The sequence below is a fragment of the Delphinus delphis genome, chromosome 18 (assembly GCF_949987515.2).
Source record: "Delphinus delphis chromosome 18, mDelDel1.2, whole genome shotgun sequence".
Taxonomy (NCBI): domain Eukaryota; kingdom Metazoa; phylum Chordata; class Mammalia; order Artiodactyla; family Delphinidae; genus Delphinus; species Delphinus delphis.
The window spans coordinates 46,304,613-46,325,557 of NC_082700.1; the positions used below are offsets into that span (position 1 = coordinate 46,304,613).

The 20,945-nt window shown below is 36.5% G+C and overlaps 1 protein-coding gene across 2 annotated transcripts in view; it reads left to right on the forward strand.

Moving 5' to 3' along the window:
- Nucleotides 1-20,945, forward strand: part of PIBF1 (progesterone immunomodulatory binding factor 1) — a 211,905-nt gene that overhangs the window by 54,028 nt on the left and 136,932 nt on the right. For both annotated transcript variants that reach the window (XR_009516771.1, XM_059995626.1), the window contains exon 10: nt 18,735-18,833. Coding sequence is in view for 1 of the 2 variants with exons in the window: in XM_059995626.1 (XP_059851609.1) it covers nt 18,735-18,833 (99 nt within the window). In the remaining variant the exon portion in view is untranslated. The remainder of the gene's footprint in view (nt 1-18,734; nt 18,834-20,945) is intronic.

A 20,945-nucleotide genomic window follows, 5' to 3' on the forward strand; every position in this document is an offset into this window, starting at 1 on the left:
GGCAGGATTTAACTATAGTTAGAGCTTACGTTCCACTGGTCTTTCACAAGGTAAAAATAAATTGCAACTTATTTCTTTTTAAATCTTACAACTTAAAATAATTAAGGAACGGATTTTAGTATTCCTTGTTATGAAACATGAGATTCAGAAAACACAAGTGTACACATTTAGATATCTTTGTGTCTGAGCAAATTAATCATGTGCTTTGGACTTACACGTTTAATTGTGTCAGTTTTATTTTAGCAAAGTATGCTGTTACAATATGAATTAAAATGGATAAAGTACTTACACTGGCATATTGGTACTTAGTCTCCTTGCCTCTTGGCCAATAAACATTTTTAGGATAAAGTTAAATAATAAGATTAGAGAAATATATTTTGCCTTTGGTTTGCTTTCTATACGTTGGGGGATATTAAAAGAGTACCTTTTTAAAGACTTAAATATACGACATGACACCATAAAACTCCTAGAAGAGAACATAGGCATAACATTCTCTGACATAAATCATAGCAATGTTTTCTTAGGTCAGTTTCCCAAGTCAGTAGACATAAAAGCAAAACTAAACAAATGGGACCTAATCAAACTTACAAACTTTTGCACAACAAAGGAAACCATAAACAAAATGAAAAAACAATGTATGGAATGGGAGAAAATATTTGCATGCGATACAAGGCTTCATTTCCAAAATATACAATCAGCGCATACAACTCAATAACAGAAAAGCAAACAACCCAATCAAGAAATTGGCAGAAGACCTAAATAGACATTTCTCCAAAGAAGACATACAGATGGCTAATAGACACATGAAAAGATGCTCAACATTGCTCATTATTAGAGAAATGCAAATCAAAACTTTAGTGAGGTATCACCTCACACCGGTCAGAATGGCCATCATTAAAAAGTCTACAAATAACAAGTGACAGAGAGGGTGTGGAGAAAAAGAAACCCTCCTACACTATTGGTGGGAATGTAAATTGGTGTAGCTACTATGGAAAACAGGATGGAGGTTCCTTAAAAAACTAAAAATGGAGTTGCCATACGATCCAGCAATCCCACTCCTGGGCATATATCTGGAGAAAACTCTAATTCAAAAAGATATATGCACCCAAATGTTCATAGCAACTCTATTTACAATAGCCAAGACATGGAAGCAATCTAAATGCCCATAGACAGATAAATGGGTAAAGAAGATGTGGTATATGTATACAGTGAAATACTACTCAGCCATAAAAAAGAATGAAATAATGCCATTTCAACATGGATGACCTAGAGATTATCACACTAAGTGAAGTAAGCCAGAAAGAGAAAGACAGATAACATATGATATCACTTATATGTAGACTCTAAAATATGATACAAATGAACTTATTTACAAAACAGAAGTAGACTCACAAACATAGAAAACAAACTTATGGTTACCAAAGGGGAAAGGGAGTGGGGGAGGGATAAATTGGGAGTTTGGGATTAGCAGATACAAACTACTGTTACATAAAATAGATAAACAACAAGGTCCTACTGTATATCACAGGGAACTATATTCAATATCCTGTAATAAACCATAGTGGAAAAGAAAAAAAAAAAGATATGTACTCAAGGGTTGAGATTTAATAAAGTAATTTTACTGCTTTAAGAAAAGAGAGAGAGAGTGCCTTTTATTTTCTCCTCTTAGATGTGGAAAAGAAAGATGGAACTCATGCCATGCAATCTTGGTATCTGCCCCTGCAGTCAGTCATACCAGTAGTTTGTGAAGTTAAGGGGTTGAGAAGGAAGAGGAAGAGAAGAGATAAAGACCTAAGAAAAGGCAGAGATAAGCAAAGAAAGAACTTGGGTATTTGGGTACATCCAAAATACTATAGTTGGGATTATAATGTGTATGTATGCTTTGGCTCAGTCTATGAGTTAGGTTTCTTGTCTTTTTCTGTACTTTATATATAGTTGCTTTAAAATGATATTTTGGAGCTGTGGGAAATAATGAGTGAAACTCACTATGGTGGTGAGATTTATTGTATAAAAAACTTCTTACATAGTAGGACCGTCTTGCACATTTGGAAGAAAAGCATTATTCCCTGAACAGGGAGTATATTATGAAAGAGATTTGGAATGAGACTAAACTTAAATCTTGGCTCTGCCACTTACTAGCTGAGTGAATATGTCACTTAATATCGCTGAAGTTTAATTTTCTCTTTTATAAAATGAGCTCATAATACTCTTTCACAGGGTGATCTGTAAGGTCTAAATGAGATAATATGTGTAAAAAGTACAGTATAAATTATAAATCTGTATGTAAATGGTAGTTATTTAGATACCTTTTGCTTATGAGAAATACTTTAAAAAATTATTTTATCCATTGTGTGGACAATTTAAGTAAAATGAGCATTATATAAAAGAAAACTGGTAACGTTATGGAATTGTTTATTGTCACTGAAAGGCACTATTAGAAAATATATAATTATTCTTAAGTATTGATCTCCGTGGCATTTAACCACTTTTGTTGAATGAGACAATATAGACAGAGAGTCTGCATGCCATTTGTTTCAATCCAAATTTTTGCATAAGATGGCGAACTTATTTGTTCCTGATTAATACTGTGAGATAATGAAATAAGAGGAGATAAATTCAGCTGATTGTTTTCTCAGAAAGTAAAACTACCTTTACCTAAGAAAGGCTCATTATTATAAATAGTCTCATTATTATAAACACAGAAAGAGCTAGCCTCATAGTAATGCTGTAAAAAGGGTAAGGATGAGTTTGTTAGAGATATTCATTATACTCTTTATACTGCACAGAATATGGAGATTCAAATTGCTCTACAGTTATTTGAAAGGGGGAAGGCAGTAGGGAAAAGGGATCAAAAATATGTTTTTAAATGTAACAATTAGTATTGCTTTAGTGATTTAATTTTCCCACCGTATGAAGAAAAGCTATCTTGACCACAGTTTATCATCCTCCAAAAGTACTCAAGAAGAAGCTTAATGACGTAAACTTAAAATATGCATAGAATCTCAGAGTGATAGTAAACACTTTTGAATCTTGAATCTAAGTTTATTTACAAAGGTTAGTTGAGTATACCTAATGCATTACAATAGGTGAATTGGAACTAGTGTACAGAGGTTCCATTCATGATTTAAGAAATATATGTCCTCATTAGTGCTTAAACAAACTTCTTTCATTCATATCCTACCAGATATCTGTATAATTTTTAAAGTTCTTTTATGAAAAAACTTAAGAATATTCTACTTTATCTTTTCAGCTAGACTATTCTGAAAGTATATGGCTTTACAGATAAAGCCATAACTCAGTATCTTAACTTCTCAAATAATTGTAAATGAAATTTTATTGTTAGCTGTCTTTTATTGTCAACTATATTCTTTATGCCTATAGGTGATTACACATGCGCTCACTTTTTAATTAATAATATTTAAGAATTTCAAGGTGTATAGGGTGTTCCAGGTATGAAGCAAGGACAGTTCGGGTTATGCAAAAACTTAGATTTTCCTTCATTGTATCATTCATAGGGTAGTGAGGGAGGCTGGTAAAGGGAAGGGTCAGATTTTAAACTGTCCTGTTGTCAGTTTATGTAGGGAGGTTTTACAGTAAAAGGGTGGCATGATATATTCATCTTTTGTAACCATGGTTGCAGTGTGAGGTGGATTATGGTTGAAAAGGACATGGGGGCAGAAAGATTGGTTGGGAGACAGTTGCAAAGTTTAAGTGAAGATGAGAAATGGAATAAGAGCTGAATTTAAAGATTATTTATGTAGTAGAATTGACAAGACCTGGTTATTGACAGGAAGTGGACCAGAATAACTCCACCTCTTCTGCTTTCCTGGTCTCAGAGAGATGGATTGTTAGGCACGGCCATTAACTCAAGGTTGTAGACAAGATTGAGAAAGGAAGATAACACTTAATTCCTGATGTTTTACAGATATGGCAGCTCTGATCAAGCCCCAAAGTAATTCTCTAAGATCACATGGTTTATTTGTTTGTCTATTATTCATTAAGAAATTTTAAATTTTATTATTACTTATTTTATTATTATTTATGAGGTAACATTGATTTATAACATTAAATAAGTTTCATGTGTACAGCATTGTATTTCTACTTCTGTATACCCTACAACATGCTCATCACCAAAATTTTATTTTTCACCTGTAATCATACAGTTAATCACCTTTACCCATTTTGCCTTCCCCTTCCCCTTCCCACCACCACTCCGTTCTCTGTATCTACGTGTTGTTTGGTTTGTTCATTATTTTGTTTTTATTTATTTATCAGTTTTTCATATTCCACATATGAGTTAGATCTTACGATATTTGTCTTCCTCCATCTGACATATTTCACTTAGCATAATACCCTCAAGGTCCAACCATGTTGTCACACATGGCAGATTTCATCTTTCTTTATTGCTGAGTAGTATTCCATTGTGTGTGTGTGTGTGTGTGTGTGTGTGTGTGTGTGTGTGTGTGCGTGTGATATATATATATATATATGCCACACCTTCTTTATCCATTCATCTGTTGATAGGCTTAGATTGTTTCCATATCTTGGCTATTGTAAATAATGCCACAGTGAACATAGGGGTGTGGATATCTTTTCAGATTAGTGTTTTCTTGTTCTTGGACTATATACCCAAAAGTGGGGTAGCTGGATCATATGGTAGTTCTATTCTTAATTTTTTGAGGAATCTCCGTACTGTGTTATAGTGGCTGCACCAATTTACATTCCCACCAGTAGTGTATAAGGGTTCCCTTTTCTCTAGATCCTCTTCAACACATGTTATTTCTTGCCTTTTTGTTAATAGCCATTCTGTCAGGTGAAGGTGATAGCTCACTGTGGTTTTGATTTGCATTTCCTTATTAATTGGTGGTTTTGAACATCTTTTCATGTGCCTGTTGGGCATCTGTTTGTCTTCCTTAAAAAATGTCTGTTAATCTCCTCTGCCCATTTTTTAATCAGGTCGCTTTTGTTGTTGAGCTGTATGGGTTCTTTATGTATTTTGGATATAAACCCCTTATTGCATATATCATTTACAGACATCTTCTCTCATTCATTAGGGTCATTGTTGAGTTATTAATGGTTTCCTTTGCTGTGCAGAAGCTTTTTAATTTGATGTAATTCATTTGTTTCTTTTTGCCTTTGTTTCCCTTGCCTGAGAAGACATATCTAGAAAAATATTGTTAAAATTGATGTCAAAGAGCATACTGGCTATGTTTTTTTCTAAGAGTTTTATGGTTTCAGGTCTTACATTCAAGTCTTTAACCCATTTTGAGTAAATTTTGTGTATGGTGTGGGATAGTTGTCTAGTTTCATGTTTTTGCATGTGGCTGTCCAGTTTTCCCAACACGATTTATTGGAGAGACTATCCTTTCTCCACTGTATGTTCTTTGCTCCTTTGTCGTAAATTAATTGTCCATATGTGTGGGTTTATTTCTGGGCTCTCTATTCTGTTCCATTGATCTATGTATCTGTTTCTCTGCCAGTACCATGCTGTTTTGATTACTGTTGCTTTGTACTATAGTTTGAAACCAGGGAGTGTGATGCCTGCAGCTTTGTTCCTTTTTCTCACAATTGCTTTGGTTATTCAGGGCATTTTGTGGTTCCATATAAATTTTAGAAAGTTTTGTTCTATTTCTGTGAAAAGTATCTTGAGATTTTGATAGAGATTACATTGAACCTGTAGATTGCTTTAGATAATAAGGACATTTTGACAATGTTAATTCTTTCAATCCATGAGCACGGAACATTTCTCCATTTATTTGTGTCTTTTTCGATTTCTTTCAACAGTAAGATCACATAGTTTATAACTAGAAAATTTTCTCTACTGTGCCCCAGATACAACTCCCCTCACTTCTCAGGTAAGGCCCTGAGGCAAGAAGGGACCTTAAGGTGATGAAGCTTCTCCAGCAGTTTTCTCTGTTTTCCCCATGGTACTCTTAGAAATATTATAATTTTCTTTATATACAATAAAAAATCTTGGGAAACATTGCCCTAATTATCATTCTCTAAGTGAATACCTTCATATTTTTAATTTAGATTTTCATATTTTAAAAATTTTGTATTGAAGTATAGTTGATTCACAATATTATATTAGTTTCAGGTGTGTAGCATAGTGATTCAGTATTTTTATGGATTATACGCCATTTAAAGTTATTACAAAATCATGACTATAATTCCCTGTGCTGTACAATATGTCCTTATGGCTTATTTATTTTACACATAGTAGTTTGTGTCTTTTAATCCCATACTCCTATCTCACCCCTCCCCTAGATTTTCATATTTAGATAACATACTAACAATAACTACTATTTATTGAGTATACATAAATAGATGTATCACATACGTTATAGAGAGAATTAAATGGGACAGTTTATGAGGTTGTAGGTATTAGTATCACCATTTTACAAATGTGGAAGCTGAGACCCTGAGAGGCTGTGATTTGTCTATGATCATAGACTTTTTAACTGGTGAAACTAGGTAGCTCTGACTCTGCAGTGTAATGCAGACTCCCATCTTACTGGGCAAGGCTATGAAAATTGACAAAAGATTTCTTATTGAAACTCTAATTTTGGACTTCCCTGGTGGCACAGTGGTTAGAATCCACCTGCCAATGCAGGGGACACGGGTTTGAGCCCTGGTCCGGGAAGATCCCACGTGCTGCGGAGCAACTAAGCCCGTGTGCCACAACGACTGAGCCTGTGCTCTAGAGCCCGCGAGCCACAACTACTGAGCCTGTGTGCCACAACTACTGAAACCCGCACGCCTAGAGCCCATGCTCTGCAACAAGGGAAGCCACCGCAGTGAGAAGCCTGCGCACTGCAACAAAGAGTAGCCCCCACTCACCACAACTAGAGAAAGCCCACATGCAGCAACGAAGACGCAACACAGCCAAAAATAAATGAATAAGATAAATAAATTTATTTTTTTAAAAAAAGAAAGAAACTCTAATTTTAGTGGTAATGTTTTTAGAAAAGAAACTCGGTCTTTTAAGAGAGTTTGCAAACCCTGCTTCACACTTGAGGGCTGAGTGCGGATTATTAGAACTTTATAAAAGCAGTAAAAGCATTCGTAATTTTGAAAATTAGGGAAGAGGCCTTTATTTTTCTATAAAATGGTATAATTTTTTGACAAGGTCTGCCTCTCAGACACTACTCTGCACTTATAACTAGAGCCCATCCCCTCTTGCTATATAAGGACACACTCCAGAAATTCTCCTCTATGTCTCCTATATTGACAGTTTTCCCGTCTGCCATGTATAAACATATTATTTCTCCCCTTTTTAAAAAGCCTCTTTTATCTCCACTTCCCCCTCCAGCCACTGCCCCGTTTCTTTGCTCCCCTTTGTGACCAGATTCCTGCAGAGTTTATATACTCATTCCTTACCCTCATTTTTAAAATTCCACTACCAAACTTTGCCTCCATACCAGTCAAAAAAAGCTGTTCTTATCACAGCCCCCAGAGACTATGTTCCCAAAAAGTCTAGTGGTCAGGTTCTCTTCTTACCTTGCTTGACCACAGCGATATTGAATATAGTTGATCACTCCCTACTCCTGGAAACACACTCTCTTTAATGGCTTCCAGGATCCCACACTTTGACTGTTCCCCTTCCTCACTGGCATCTTTACTGGTCTTTCCTGTCTCCTTGACGTCTTTTGCAGCTGCCTCCGTGACATTTCCACTTGGTTATCTAATAAACGTCTTAAATTTAACATGTCCACATGCAAACTTCTGTCCCTCCAACCTTGCTCTGCCTCAGTCTGACCCAGTGCGATTAAGGACAGCTCTAGTCTTCTTGCTCAGGCCAAAAACCTTGAGGTCATCTTCAACATCTTTTTCATATTCCATATGTTATTCATTAGCAGATCCTTTTGATTGTGTCTTCAGAATTTATTGATCTTTTATCATCAATAAATACTACCTTGGTCCAAGTTATCATTATCTCTTGATTGATCTTTTATCATCAGTAAATACTACCTTGGTCTAAGTTATCATTATCTCTTGCTCTGATTACAAGAGCCACTTAAGTGGTCCCCCAGCTTCCTTCTGTGTTCCTGTTAAACAGTAGGTCAAATTGGATCACTCCTCTGCTCAGATAAAAAGGCACTCCATCTCACTCTGTCAAAGTTTAAGTGATTAAAATGGCCTGTGATGCTACCTCATCTGTGCCCAGCATTCCCACCCTCATTTTACTACTCTGTTCTACTCACTCACTCAATCACACTGCCTCCTGTTCCTTTAACAGTGGCGTGTTTCCCACCTCAGGTCTTTTGTATTTACAGTTCCCACAGCTTAACCACCATTTCTGGATACCCTGCAGCCCTGTCTCCTCTCTTTCTCCACATCTTCAGATGTCATCTGCTCTCTCCCATCTTTCTTGACCACCCTGTTTAAAATTGTGAAGGCCCCCCACTCCTCCCACACCTACTAGCCCACACCCGTTAGCCCCTTCTCTGCTTCACTTTTCTCCAGAGCACTTAGGACCTACGGACATGCATTTGGTTTCTTTCCTACTAGAATGCAATCTCCACGTGAGCACGGATTTTCCTCTGTTGTTCACGGTTGGATTCCCAGGTACCACTGTCTGGTCTGTTGTAAGTGCTCAATAAATATTTGTTGAATGGAAGAATGAATTGCTCCTACTTTTGAGAAATCAGACTGTTGCTTTAGATGAAATGAAAAGCTGCACAAAATTTATAATGAGATGGATTTGATCAGAACCAAGCATGGTGACTGACATTTGTAGTACCTCAATTAACCATCCACCAGAGTCACCTAGTTTCATTTCAATATATTACATTTTATTCCATCAGCTACTTGTTAAACCTCAACACATTAATGGATTTCAAAGTGTTTTGCATTTTGGTGCTTACCTTCTTTTTATAATTAAAAAAATCATTTATTTACTTTTGGCTGAAGTTTTCATATCTATAAAATGAAAAAAAAATGTGCTTGAGCACCAACTAAAGTAAAAGGATAGGAAAATGTAGCTTCTTCATTTAACAGTAATCTCAAAAATTTTCCACTCTTAAAATGCGTAACTTCCCCCAAGAAATCGTTACATAAAATTTATACTTTGTTGTTTTTTTCATGTCCTATTCATTCACTTTTCAACTATATTAAAGGAAAAATTATCAGTCATTGATTATATAATGAAAGATAATCCACTTGGAATTCTTTTATTTCATGCCACCTTTTTTTTAAATCTTCATTGGAGTATAATTGCTTTACAATGTTGTGTTAGTTTCTGCTTTATAACAAAGTGAATCAGTTATACATGTACATATGTTCCCATATCTCTTCCCTCTTGTATCTCCCTCCCTCCCACCCTCCCTATCCCACCCCTCTAGGTGGTCACAAAGCACCGAGCTGATCTCCCTGTGCTATGCGGCTGCTTCCCACTAGCTATCTATTTTACGTTTGGTAGTTTATATGTGCCCATGCCACTCCTTCACTTTGTCACAGCTTACCCTTCCCCCTCCCCATATCCTCAAGTCCATTCTCTAGTCGGTCTGTGTCTTTATTCCCATCTTGCCCCTAGGTTCTTCATGACCTTTTTTTTTTTCTTAGATTCCATATATATCTGTTAGCATACGGTATTTGTTTTTCTCTTTCTGACTTACTTCACTCTGTATGACAGACTCTAGGTCCATCCATCTCACTACAAATAACTCAATTTCGTTTCTTTTCATGGCTGAGTAATATTCCATTGTATATATGTGCCACATCTTCTTTATCCATTCATCTGTTGATGGATACTTAGGTTGCTTCCATGTCCTGGCTATTGTAAATAGCGCTGCAATGAACATTTTGGTACATGACTCTTTTTGAATTATGGTTTTCTCAGGGTACATGCCCAGTAGTGGGATTGCTGGGTCGTATGGTAGTTCTATTTGTACTTTTTTAAGGAACCTCCATACTGTTCTCCATAGTGGCTGTATCAATTCACATTTCCACCAACAGTGCAAGAGGGTTCCCTTTTCTCCACACCCTCTCCAGCATTTATTGTTTGTAGATTTTTTCATGATGGCCATTCTGACCGGTGTGAGATGTTCTCTCATTGTAGTTTTTTAATTTTTTTAACATCTTTATTGGGGTATAATTGCTTTACAATGGTGTATTAGTTTCTGCTCTATAACAAAGTGAATCAGTTATACATATACATATGTTCCCATATCTCTTTCCTCTTGCATCTCCCTCCCTTCCCCCCTCCCTATTCCACCCCTCCAGGCGGTCACAAAGCACCGAGCCGATATCCCTGTGCCATGCGGCTGCTTCCCACTAGCTATCTACCTTATGTTTGTTAGTGTATATATGTCCATGCCTCTCTCTCGCCCTGTCACAGCTCACCCTTCCCCCTCCCCATATCCTCAAGTCTGTTCTCCAGTAGGTCTGTGTCTTTGTTCCTGTCTTACCCCTAGGTTCTTCATGACATTTTTTTTCTTATATTCCATATATGTGTGTTAGCATATGGTATTTGTCTTTCTCTTTCTGACTTACTTCACTCTGTATGACAGACTCTAGGTCTATCCACCTCATTACAAATAGCTCAATTTCGTTTCTTTTTATGGCTGAGTAATATTCCATTGTATATATGTGCCACATCTTCTTTATCCATTCATCCGATGATGGACACTCAGGTTGTTTCCATCTCCTGGCTATTGTAAATAGAGCTGCAATGAACATTGCAGTACATGACTCTTTTTCAATTATGGTTTTCTCAGGGTATATGCCCAGTAGTGGGATTGCTGGGTCATATGGTAGTTCTATTTGTAGTTTTTTAAGGAACCTCCATACTGTTCTCCATAGTGGCTGAACCAATTCACATTCCCACCAGCAGTGCAAGAGTGTTCCCTTTTCTCCACACCCTCTCCAGCTTTTATTGTTTCTAGATTTTTTGATGATGACCATTCTGACTGGTGTGAGATGATATCTCATTGTAGTTTTGACTTGCATTTCTTTAATGATTAATGATGTTGAGCATTCTTTCATGTGTTTGTTGGCAGTCTGTATATCTTCTTTGGAGAAATGTCTATTTAGGTCTTCTGCCCATTTTTGGATTGGGTTGTTTGTTTTTTTGTTATTGAGCTGCATGAGCTGCTTGTAAATTTTGGAAATTAATCCTTTATCAGTTGCTTCATTTGCAAATATTTTCTCCCATTCTCAGGGTTGTCTATTGGTCTTGTTTATGGTTTCCTTTGCTGTGCAAAAGCTTTGAAGTTTCATTAGGTCCCATTTGTTTATTTTTGTTTTTATTTCCATTTCTCTAGGAGGTGGGTCAAAAAGGATCTTACTGTGATTTATGTCATACAGTGTTCTGCCTATGTTTTCCTCTAAGAGTTTGATAGTTTCTGGCCTTACATTTAGGTCTTTAATCCATTTTGAGCTTATTTTTGTGTATGGTGTTAGGGAGTGATCTAATCTCATACTTTTACATGTACCTGTCCAGTTTTCCCAGCACCACTTATTGAAGAGGCTGTCCTTTCTCCATTGTACATTACTGCCTCCTTTATCAAAGATAAGGTGACCATATGTGCGTGGGTTTATCTCTGGGCTTTCTATCCTGTTCCATTGATCTTTCTGTTTTTGTACCGGTACCATACTGTCTTGATTACTGTAGCTTTGTAGTATAGCCTGAAGTCAGGGAGCCTGATTCCTCCAGCTCCATTTTTCTTTCTCAAGATTGCTTTGGCTATTCGGGGTCTTTTGCATTTCCATACAAATTGTGAAATTTTTTGTTCTAGTTCTGTGAAAAATGCCAGTGGTAGTTTGATAGGGATTGCATTGAATCTGTAGATTGCTTTGTGTAGTAGAGTCATTTTCACAATGTTGATTCTTCCAATCCAAGAACATGGTATACCTCTCCATCTATTTGTATCATCTTTAATTTCTTTCATCAGGGTGTTATAATTTTCTGCATACAGGTCTTTTGTCTCTTTAGGTAGGTTTATTCCTAGATATTTTATTCTTTTTGTTGCAATGGTAAATGGGAGTGTTTTCTTGATTTCACTTTCAGATTTTTCATCATTAGTGTATAGGAATGCCAGAGATTTGTGTGCATTAATTTTGTATCCTGCTACTTTACCAGATTCATTGATTAGTTCTAGTAGTTTTCTGGTAGCATCTTTAGGATTCTCTATGTATAGTATCATGTCATCTGCAAACAGTGACTGCTTTACTTCTTCTTTTCCGATTTGGATTCCTTTTATTTCCTTTTCTTCTGTGATTGCTGTGTCTAAAACTTCCCAAACTATGTTGAATAATAGTGGTGAGAGTGGGCAACCTGTCTTGTTCCTGATCTTAGTGAAAATGGTTTCAGTTTTTCACCATTGAGGACGATGTTGGCTGTGGGTTTGTCATATATGGCCTTTATTATGTTGAGGAAAGTTCCCTCTATGCCTACTTTCTGCAGGGTTTTTATCATAAATGGGTATTGAATTTTGTCGAAAGCTTTCTCTGCATCGATTGAGATGATCATATGGTTTTTCTCCTTCAATTTGTTAATATGGTGTATCACATTGATTGATTTGCATATATTGAAGAATCCTTGCACTCCTGGGATAAACCCCACTTGATCGTGGTGTATGATCCATCCTTTTAATATGCTGTTGGATTCTGTTTGCTAGTATTTTGTTGAGGATTTTTGCATCTTTGTTCATTAGTGATATTGGCCTGTAGTTTTCTTTCTTTGTGACATCTTTGTCTGGTTTTGGTATCAGGGTGATGGTGGCCTCGTAGAATGCGTTTGGGAGCGTTCCTCCCTCTGCTATGTTTTGGAAGAGTTTGAGAAGGATAGGTGTTAGCTCTTCTCTAAGTGTTTGGTAGAATTCGCCTGTGAAGCCATCTTGTCCTGGGCTTTTGTCATGACATCTTTTTTTTTTTTTTTTTGCGGTACGCGGGCCTATCACTGTTGTGGCCTCTCCTGTTGCAGAGCACAGGTCCAGACGCACAGGCTCAGCGGCCACGGCTTACGGGCCCAGCCGCTCCGCGGTATGTGGGATCTTCCCAGACCAGGGCACGAACCCGTGTCCCCTGCATTGGCAGGCGGACTCTCAACCACTGTGCCACCAGGGAAGCCCTGTCATGCCGTCTTAAAATCAAATGCAAATGGACAGTTTTATGTTTTGTCCGGGAAGAAGAATCTGAAGGTAGAAGAGATTAATTCAGATGCTTTTCCTGTATGTAAGGTTGCCATATAAACAGCCTGTGTAAGTCCCTTTTTGTTCCAACTGGAAAAAATATGTTCACTTTTATTGACCAAAAATATTTTTACATGGGGGCAGAAGGAAGAGAATGGGTTGCTTAGTTGTACTTGCTAAGCTCTGCTGACAACCCTGTTTTTTCACTGTTTATCTTTAGTAAATTTCAGGTTCTGAGGCATTTGTGATGTTTATTCAGGCTAACACATGCTCTTGGCATTGCCAAATTCTGATTTGTTCCTGTTAGAATTTTAAGGGTTCCTGAAGTTTTTCTCATTTTTCTCACATTTTCCTTCCACTTTTCAAGGATCTATTCTGATTTGACCTATTGGTACCATGAAATTGGTCTTCTAGTAGGAAGGAAATATATTCCTTCCTGTACAGAAATCTGATGATATTGTATGTTTTGTACTGGGGTTTTCAGTAAATCCTTTTATTGGAGAAATCATCAAGAACTTAACTCTTTAAGTTTCTTGTTTGAATGTGATAATTTAAGTGATATCTCCCAGTTGTTTTTCCACAAAAGTTCTGGTTTATGCCTATTTCTGTAGCGTAATTATTAATAGCACCCCTTTCACTCTAAGACGTGCCTAAGTTAAAAAATATATTATTTGGACACTAGTGATAATACTACGAAACTCACTTTTCTTTTGCATTTTACGTAGGATTGATAAGGTTTCTTTTCCTTTTTCTGCCATCTTTCCTCTCAATCCACCCCCCACACACAAATATAGGATGGATGGGGAGAGATCAATGTGTGTTATGGAGATGGAGTTAGTAAGAAAAACATGAAAGAATTATGAAAAAATTTTGGGAATCAAATGTTAGCTTTCTTTTTTATTTTTTTTTTATTTTTTTTTTGTGGTACCCGGGCTTCTCACTGTTGTGGCTTCTCCCGTTGCGGAGCACAGGCTCCGGACACGCAGGCTCAGCAGCCATGGCTCACGGGCCTAGCCGCTCCGCGGCATGTGGGATCTTCCCGGACCAGGGCACGATCCCGTGTCCCCTGCATTGGCAGGCGGACTCTTCAGCCACTGCGCCACCAGGGAAGCCCAAAATGTTAGCTTTCTAAAAAGCATTTCTAGGGATTAGATATTTGAATTTTTATATTTTAAAACATTTGTTATAATGTTGGCCAACTCCCAGCATCTTTCTCTGTTATGATTACATTTGATTATATACTCGGTTTGGACTTTTAAAAGTTTAGCTCCATTAGCTTGTTCATGCTGTCAATTTTTATAGTTTGTCTTTTGAAGAACATTTGAATTCCTGCTATTTGTTCTGTAATTGTATTTCTGTTACATTTTCTAATGCATTTAACATTTTTAAATGGATAGTTTATTAGTTATATGGCAGTTATGGTTTTATCTGTGACAGGAATCAGTCCATCTAGTGTTTTATCAAACCAGTCTGAGTTTCAAAGAGCATGGGCCAGAAAAACAAGTGTATAATATATTCACAATTCTTCCAAGAATTGTTTTTGATTTAACATCTATTTTTGTTAGGAGATAATCATGTAATATAAATCTCATAATGACAGAATTTCCCAAGGAGAAGATTTCTGTGAAACAAGGGGACTCTTCAGAGAGGCAGCCTAGTATGATGGAGAGCATAGACTCTAGCACCATATGGTTTTGGTTCAAATTTGGGCTCCATAGCTTACTTGCCACGTGACTGTTGTAGGCAAATACTTAACTTCTCTGTGTTTCAGTCTTCTTCATAAAATGGAGATAATGATACAACCTACACTTTTTGCAGTTGTCATGAAGATTAAATGAGTTATTATATGGGCTTCCCTGGTGGTGCAGTGGTTGAGAGTCTGCCTGCCGATGCAGGGGACACGGGTTCGTGCCCCGGTCCGGGAAGATCCCACATGCCGCGGAGCTGCTGGGCCCGTGAGCCATGACCTCTGAGCCTGCACGTCCGGAGCCTGTGCCCCTCAACGGGAGAGGCCACAACAGTGAGAGGCCCGTGTACTGCAAAAAAAAAAAAAGAGTTATTATGTGTACACTGCCTAGCAAAGTTCCTAGCACAGGGTGAGTACTCTGTGTTTGCTATTACTGTTATTGTCAGTGGAAGAATCGCTCAGTTTCTTTTTCTCAAACTTAATTTGAAACATTAAAAGTCAATTAATAATATTAAAGGAAGTATTTATAATCTTTATGTTAAAAGGAATTGTGCTGCTTCTTACTGAAGTATGCAGGTTGTGACAGGATGTGGAAGACATGTTACCTGATAAGAACCGTTTACAGGGACTTCCCCAGTGGCACAGTGGCTAAGAATCCACCTGCCAGCGCAGGGCACACAGGTTCGAGCCCTGGTCCAGGAAGATCCCACATGCTGCGGAGCAACTAAGCTCATGCGCCACAACTACTGAGCCTGAGCTCTAGAACCCGCAAGCCACAGCTACTAAAGCCCACGCACCTAGAGCCCGTGCTCCTCAACAAGAGAAGCTACTGCAATGAGAAGCCCGCGCACCTCAACGAAGACCCAACGCAGCCAAAAATAAATGAACAAATAAATACAGTTATATAAAAAAAAAAAAAGAACAGTTTACACGGAAATCTTACCAGCAAGCACCTATGAGAGGATCTACTGGTAGAAACTTCAGCTTCTAGCATTTTCTCCCATTCATTTCAGTTTTTCTCTTTTTGAATTACCTTTATTTATTGGTCCTTCAAGCCCCAACTTACACGTCTTCCCATCATTCACTCATCTGTTCCTCCAGTTAAAAATAATCAACTCCTCTTCTTTGTGGCCATAGAATTTTGTTCATGCCTAAATATAGCACTAATTATAGTTAACCGGATGGTGTAGATTGTAGCATGGTGAATGCCCTGGTATCTTCTAATGACACCTCCTTTCATAAGCCCTAATGTTTGTTTATTCTGGGTTTTATTTCTTTCTCTGTTTCTTCCTTTCTTTCTTCCCTCCCTCCCTCCCTTCTTTCTTTCTTTTTCTTCTTTCTTCCTTTCTTTCCTCCTTTCCCCCTTCCTTCCATCCTTCCTTTCTTTCTTTTTTCTTTCTCTTCCAGTTTTGAAATACAATTGACACACAGCACTGTATAGTTTCAGGCATCCAGCGTAATGATTTGACTTACATACATCATGAAGTGATGACCACAAGAAGTTTAACAAACATCCATCATCTCACAGAGATACAAAATTAAAGAAATAGAAAAATTTTTGCCTCACAATGAGAACTTTTAAGATTTACTCTCTTAACACCTTTCGTATGTAACATACAACAGTGTTCATTGTTTTCATCATGTTGTGCGTGACATCCCTAGTAGTTATTTACCTTATAACTGGAAGTGTGTACCTTTTGACCCCCTTCATCCAATTCCCCCTCCCCCCATCCCCACCTCTGGTAACCACAGATCTGATCTTTATTTCTGAGTTTGTTTGTTTCTGAGGTATAATGACCTACAATACTATGTTAGTTCCTGTTCCACAGCATAGTGATTCCATAGTTCTATACATTTCAAAATGATCACCATGGTAAGTCTAATTACCATATTTGCTTTTATTTCTGTTGCCCATTTTTGCAGTAAAGAAAATATATATAGTTAGGGACTGAAGCTTTGCCATCTACCAGCTAAGCATTCATGATTAATTAGTACTGTAAATGTATCTACTTGGAATTTTGCAACTGAAATAACTTATAGAATAATAAGGCTATAGTATTTGAGAAATGAAAGTTGTGACCAATTTTGGATGGTTTACTGACTAAAATATATAGATTCTCTAGGGATGAAAAATATATAAATGTTTAATATACTTTGAGAACTTCATTCTATCTATAAAATTAAAAATTTCATGTTTCAGTTAATTTGAGAATAGTAGAATATTTCTGAAGGTCTTTGCAGTCAGGATGATATCAGAAAATAATGACTTGCTATTTTGTGATATCTAACTTAAAATGTACCTGCACTTAGATAATAGTGTACAAAAGTTATTTTCTTTTTAATAAGAGTTATCTATATTCCAGTTTTTTTAAATTATTTTATTTCTGGCTCATAAGCTATTTTACTGATGAATCTCTATTGGCTGACATATTCTAAGTTTTAAAATTGTTGTTAGCATCACCATACAAAAGATGACTTTGAGCACTGCCACAGCAAGTATGACCACTAAATATTTCTACCTAATAGTTATTAGATAGATTTACTCAAACTGTGTGGATTTTCATGGCTCCCTACTGACATTCTCCATCAGTAATAAAAACCAAATCTAATATCCAATCCAGTTCTTTATGGGAGATAGGTTGATGTGATGTAAAAAACACTTACATTGGAGTAAGACATAGCTGGGCTCAAATTATGGCTTTAACACTTCAGCTGTGTGACTTGGGCCTAGAGATTTAAGCCCTCTAAACTTCAGTTTATTCAGCTGTAAAGCAACTTAGAAAGTATAACATCAAGGATTTGTAGGGATTAAGTGAGCACAATCATTTATGTTATACTCCAAATTTATTTATGTTATAACTGTTAGAGAAGAGGATTTTCAAAAAAAATTAAGTGACTCTGAAAGAAGAGTTACTGTTGGTATTTTTCTTGATTCAAACTTCCACTTTGATTAAAAAACAAACAGGATTTGATCTTTGAGGGCCCATATCTGTCTGTATCAGTCCTAATTACTCACTATTGTTACCTTCCACCTTTTGGACATTCCCCTTAACTGTCACTCAATGTATCGTTCTGTCAATTTCAGTTCCTGCTGTCATCAGCACTGTAAGTGGATGACTCATAGTCTGACCTCATACTTCCTTGAGCCCTGCATGAGTATTGACCTTCATCTCAGCTCTTTCATATAGCTACTCTAATGTCACACCTTGCATCTTATGAACTAAAATTCCAGGGCTGAAGACACTACTCTACCTCTGAATCACTGTTCTCTGACAGCAATCTCTAGTTTTCCATCTTGCCTGTATAACCACTTCCACTTAATCTGTTAGTTATCTTATCAGGACTTCAAGTCCTTTGTCCCTTACTTTCTCCTAATCTCAGTCCTTTTGTGTTCCCTTCTCTTTCCTTCCTCTCCATGTGAGACCCAGGGTCTATCAGTTTAGCTGTTCTCCTGCTTTTGTCCCAAACTTCATTTCCATTTGGATTCCTGTGATCTCTATATCCCTCATTATAACATTTTATATTGCATTTATTAACTTCTCAAAACCTCAGCTCTCTTGTGGATAATATGTTGGTAATTATACCTACCTCATTAGATTGTGGTAAGAATTAAATGAGTTGCTATAAATACAGACTGTTTACCCTACCTTCCCTTCGACCCTTGTGGAGAATAATTGTGGAGAAAGGTAACATGACATTTAGAGAGTAGACCATGTTTGTACTTACACTGCTGTGTGCTGCTAGAGAAACTCACCAAGCCAGGCACATTTGTATAATATACACTGTGGGACACCAGCCCTTAGGGTGTCCCTGAGATTATCAGTTAGTCCAATTCCAAGCAAGCCCATTTATGAGTCTTTAAAAGATGGATACTTGTGTAGTCGGAATAACTGAAGTGTACATTTACACTTTAGAAACCTCCGAGAAGCAAGGGATAATGCTGTGGCTGAAAAGGACCGAGCAGTGATGGCTGAGAAGAATGCTCTAGAAAAACATGATCAGCTCTTAGACAGGTAAGCATCCTGAAAATAGAAATGTTAAGACTCTTCGATTTTTGTTCCTGTTACTCTTTCTTTTAGAATATATTTTTTTAATAGAAGTTTAATTTTCATTTCAGTTGAAGTGTAATTTACATGTGATAATTTACATATGTAATAATTGCATATATTGAAACAAGATAGAGAAGAGTTTCCTTATACCCCTTTGGTCAGTCTGAACTACCACCCATCAAGAGGCAAACACTTTGTGATTTCTCTCACCATAGCTTAGCTTGTTCTTCATGGACTAAAAATAAATGGAATTGTACAGTATGTACGCTTTTGTGTCTAGCTTCTTTCACTCAACATTATATGTTTTCATCCATTTTATGTTGTATCAGAAGTTCATTTCTTACTGTTGCTGGGCATAAATATACCACAGTTTGTTTATTCATTCACTTGTCAATGGACGTTTAGTTTGTTTTCAGTTTGGCGCTATCATGAATAAAGCTGCTATGAAAATTTTTATACAAGTCTTTTTGTGGGTATATGTTTCTGTTTCTCTTGGATAAATACCTAGGAGTGGAACTGCTAATCATCGAGTAGATGAATGTTTTACTTTAAAAGAACCTGCCGGACATCTCCAAGGTGATTGTACCATTGTATACTCCCCAGTTTATTTTTCAAAAACCTATATTTTCTGGTTCATGTCTGTTGGAGGGAGGGGAAGAGAGAGAGTAATTTGTCTTTAATTAATCAATAGAAAATATATTTAATAACCTAGTTAAAAGGAAAATCACTGATGAGTATTAAAGTAAATATCGTTACCTCATCAAACAATGTATTTTAGTGGTTCAACTACATGCAGAGTAAAGAGAGTGGTTACCTTTTTTTTTTTAACTTTTTATTTTGAAACACTTTCAGACAGAAAAGTTGCTAAAATAGTACAGAAAAGTTTTCATGTACCTTTCACATACTGGTAAACTTTGAAAATAAACTTTGAAGATAATCTCAGTGGGTCTTTTAATTGTTAAATAAAGATTAATTTGTGGTTTAAGCAATACATGGAACTAATAATTCAAGCAAGTTTTCACATAATTAAACTATTGCTAATCCTCTAGAATGTCAAAATCTTTTAGAATGGTCCAAATTGTTATACTTCTGAATTCACATCAACCTTGTAAACTTGACTCATGGAGAAATTCTAATAAATGTAACAATGAAGAAATCTTTTCTATAATGTGAAAGTATGTCTAATTCTAAAGATCTTAATATAAAATTAAACATTTATAAACCAGCTGCTTTTATTAGCGTGCTGTTGCAACCTATCTTAAAATTATCTTTTATTATGTATAATCCTTCTGTTTATAAATCTATATCATGTCCACTAAAGATTTACTTAGCTCCTTGTTGTTGTTTTTGAATGTGATATATTTAGTAATGGCTCTAGAATAATATTTATGGACCAACTAACGAGCTTTAAAAGAAAGAGTAAGTAAACCAGAACTTATATTCACGCAAAATTTCATAACTTGCTAACTTGGTATGTGGTTGTGAGTTTGGAGAGAGAAGGATAGTAAATGTGGCCTTAAAATTGGCTGCTTATACTAAGCTCTGTAATGTCCTACACTCTGAATCTAAAATCCTTCTTATCCTACTTGTTCACACACTAGCAACTGGGTATTTATCCTGAAAACCATGCGATACTTTAATATCTTCTGAATTACAGAGAATTCAGTCATTTAATGTTTGTAAAGCACATTAGAACAGTGTCTTGCACATAGTAGGTCTACAGAAATTATTGGTATTATAGAAAAATTTTCTGAGTTAATTCTGCTTTAACTAATGGAATTTTTGCTCTTAATTCCTTGAAGTGATAGTAAAACTTTTCTTATTTGGAGCCTAATTTTCATCCAACCTTAAAAAATTAGGACAGTTTTAAAATCAGGACAAAGAAGGAAAAAAAGAAAATGTTTCTAGACACACTAGAAATAACCTATGAGCAGCAAATAGTGTTAGTGCTCAGAACTTTAAAGCACATTATAGGACCAAGGATTTATTGAAAAAATGAGAATAATGTCTGGAATCTAAAACTCAAAATAAGCTTGGACTTTAATAAAATGCCTAAAACAGCTAAATGTACTTATC